General features: G+C 38.6%; 1 protein-coding gene across 4 annotated transcripts in view; it reads right to left on the reverse strand.

Moving 5' to 3' along the window:
* Positions 1-2500, reverse strand: part of LOC124950963 (pancreatic lipase-related protein 2-like) — a 14619-nt gene that overhangs the window by 1588 nt on the left and 10531 nt on the right. The window contains exons 1-5 of one of the 4 annotated variants that reach the window (XM_047498577.1): positions 1379-2500; positions 782-1248; positions 619-699; positions 244-509; positions 1-112 (exon numbers count right to left, since the gene is read on the reverse strand). The exon at positions 1-112 is cut by the window's left edge and continues 363 nt beyond it; the exon at positions 1379-2500 is cut by the window's right edge and continues 119 nt beyond it. In XM_047498577.1, coding sequence (XP_047354533.1) covers positions 1-112; positions 244-509; positions 619-699; positions 782-914 — 592 coding nt within the window. In that variant the 5' untranslated portion in view covers positions 915-1248; positions 1379-2500. Of the gene's footprint in view, positions 113-243; positions 510-618; positions 731-781; positions 1300-1378 lie in introns of those variants that run through there. The other 3 variants (XM_047498578.1, XM_047498579.1, XM_047498580.1) reach the window with 3 other exon arrangements.

Consider the following 2500-nt stretch of genomic DNA (forward strand, 5'->3'; position numbering starts at 1 on the left):
CCAAAAGAACAAGCGCAAGTTGTCGGCCAACTAATTCGGTATTAGCGACTGCAGCCGCGTAACTGGTGCCTGCCCCCCTTGTCCAATCCAATATCAATATATTCACATCCTCCTGTTTCGAGCGAATTAATCTTTTTATATTCTTTTTTCTTTTCTTCCTTTTCTCTTTTTCTATAGGAATAACGTTACGACATAACGTTATTCATTATCTATTACATAAGTCTCTAATAAGGGGAAATTTACCAGATCGAGTAGAGCATTAATCCCACGAATCAAACCGTAATCGCTACCGCTACCTTTGAAGCCGTGTATCAGGACTTTCAGTTGCTTCGACACGTTTAATCCAGATTGTAACAACGACTCGGACCGATCTGCGTATGTAATAACTTTCGGATCTTCCCGATTGCTTCTGTTATACAATAAGAACTTTGTTTGGATAACGTTCGGATGCTCGGGTGGTCTTTTCAACGACAAATGGACCGGTGGATCCGCGAAGCAGCCGACTAGATCTAACGATGATTTATACACACACATACACGCACACACATATATATACATAAACATACGATTAAAACCTACGCATAGTAAATGAGTAATTGTTACTCTTTAAAGACGTACCGTAACAAATTGTTGGTTTCAATTCTTCGCGACTGTATCCGAGTCGTCGTAATTTAATACGATTCGACATGTTTAGTAGTCCTACGTTCGCATCCGATGCAACGTTTAGAGCCTAAATCGAAATATACAAAAGTACCTACTGTACGTAATCATTTATACTCACCATGATTTCGTTTTCCCTCGATCGAAGATATTGACAACGTCATAAGGCAAACAATAGTCAGATCTCGAATGAAAAGTATCAATGACTTTAGATCGCCGATCCTTGCTTTTTTCGATTTTTCAATAAATCGCATTATATCAGTTTTCTTCTTCGCTCTTTTCCTTTGGAGGTACTCACTTGAGGACACTTGCCCGTTTTACCTGCAGGAGCCCGATCCGTCTGCCGCGTCTTAAGAGCAACTATACAACTTGTTTTATACTCGAGGCAAAGAATTGCAACTTCCTTCATACCGTTCTTTTCTTAAACGGTTCGCTTATAATCCGTGAACGATCAGTTTGCGTAAAGTTAACGGTAGTAGGAAATATGAACGTTATATCGTTGTGCGATGATAGCTTTAACTCGTCGTTTGGAAATATATGACGAAGAATAACGTTATCTCGTTTTTTCTTTCTTTTTCTTTTTTCTTTCTATAATAATTTTCCAAAGTAAAAAACTTGTACGCAATCCAAAATTTCAATCTATGCATAATGTGACTATAACTATTTTAATTTTATTTAACTAGTCGTCGTGAAACTTTATTCCTTCTCTAATACTCACGAGTTACCATTTTATAAGTGTCTTAGGTAGATGATATGAAAACGAATCTAAAACGATGACGATTAGGTATACCGATTAACAACATGGAGAAATGACTACGCCCATTGGAAAACTTTCGCTTTATGAGCGGCCTCAATAAGTATGACCTCTTCCCCGTGATGTAACGCAGTGTGCACTGTAAATGTAAACAATAATGGAGCCTTCGACGAGTATGACTTTCTCTTTTCCACGTCGAGCCATGTTTCGCACGAATGAGTATGTGCGCGCGCGCACACACACACACACACAGTTTCGCGATCGTACGCGCTTTAAAAAAAATTTAAACAATCGTACTAGCGAGTTATCTGGATCGAAAGGTTTGTTAAATTTCATTTGAAACCGGCTGAACAACTTTCGGCTCTCTCTCTCTCTCTCTCTCTCTCTCTCTCTCTCTCTCTCTCTCTCTCTCTCTTTCTCTCCCCCGTAAAAGATGCGTTAAGAAAAGTGCGATGCAAATGTTCGCGTGACGAAAGTATTTCTCCTCATTAAATATAACGGTTATAAGTCGTACGGTAGATAAATCTGAAAGAAAAATGTCAGTAGCTTTGTATACGATATACGTCTTACTCGTTGTAACAAAGAAAGTCAGATAAGGATAAAAGGATCCATACTTACAACATATTTATTTGTAATATTTTAGTAATATACTCCTTAGTGTAGACATATATTTATATCGTATGGCAGCATATTATAATGACATTTTTTTTTTTTCTTTTTCAATATAGGTAAGGTGACTGACAGAACAATTCATATTTTATTATTCGCGGTTCGGGAAACGACATTGTTAATTTCACTTTCTTTAGAAGCGTTCGTTTACATTCGTCATTTCGCGTTAATACGGTTTGCGTTCATTCTCTTTCATTCTCGCGCACGCACGATTCACGCAGACTCACGCTCGCTCTCGCGCCAAAAGTTCGTAATCGTTTACAGTCGTTTCTCGATAACCGTGGATCGGCCAATGCTATGATCCTTCAAGAATTTCTTATTTTCTTAAATAAACCTCAATCTCGATTCGATATCCAGTGGATTCAGCTCGTTGCACGCTCATTTGCCGCAGGCGTTACACGCTCATCGACCGCACGT

The sequence above is a fragment of the Vespa velutina genome, chromosome 8, assembly GCF_912470025.1.
Source record: "Vespa velutina chromosome 8, iVesVel2.1, whole genome shotgun sequence".
Taxonomy (NCBI): domain Eukaryota; kingdom Metazoa; phylum Arthropoda; class Insecta; order Hymenoptera; family Vespidae; genus Vespa; species Vespa velutina.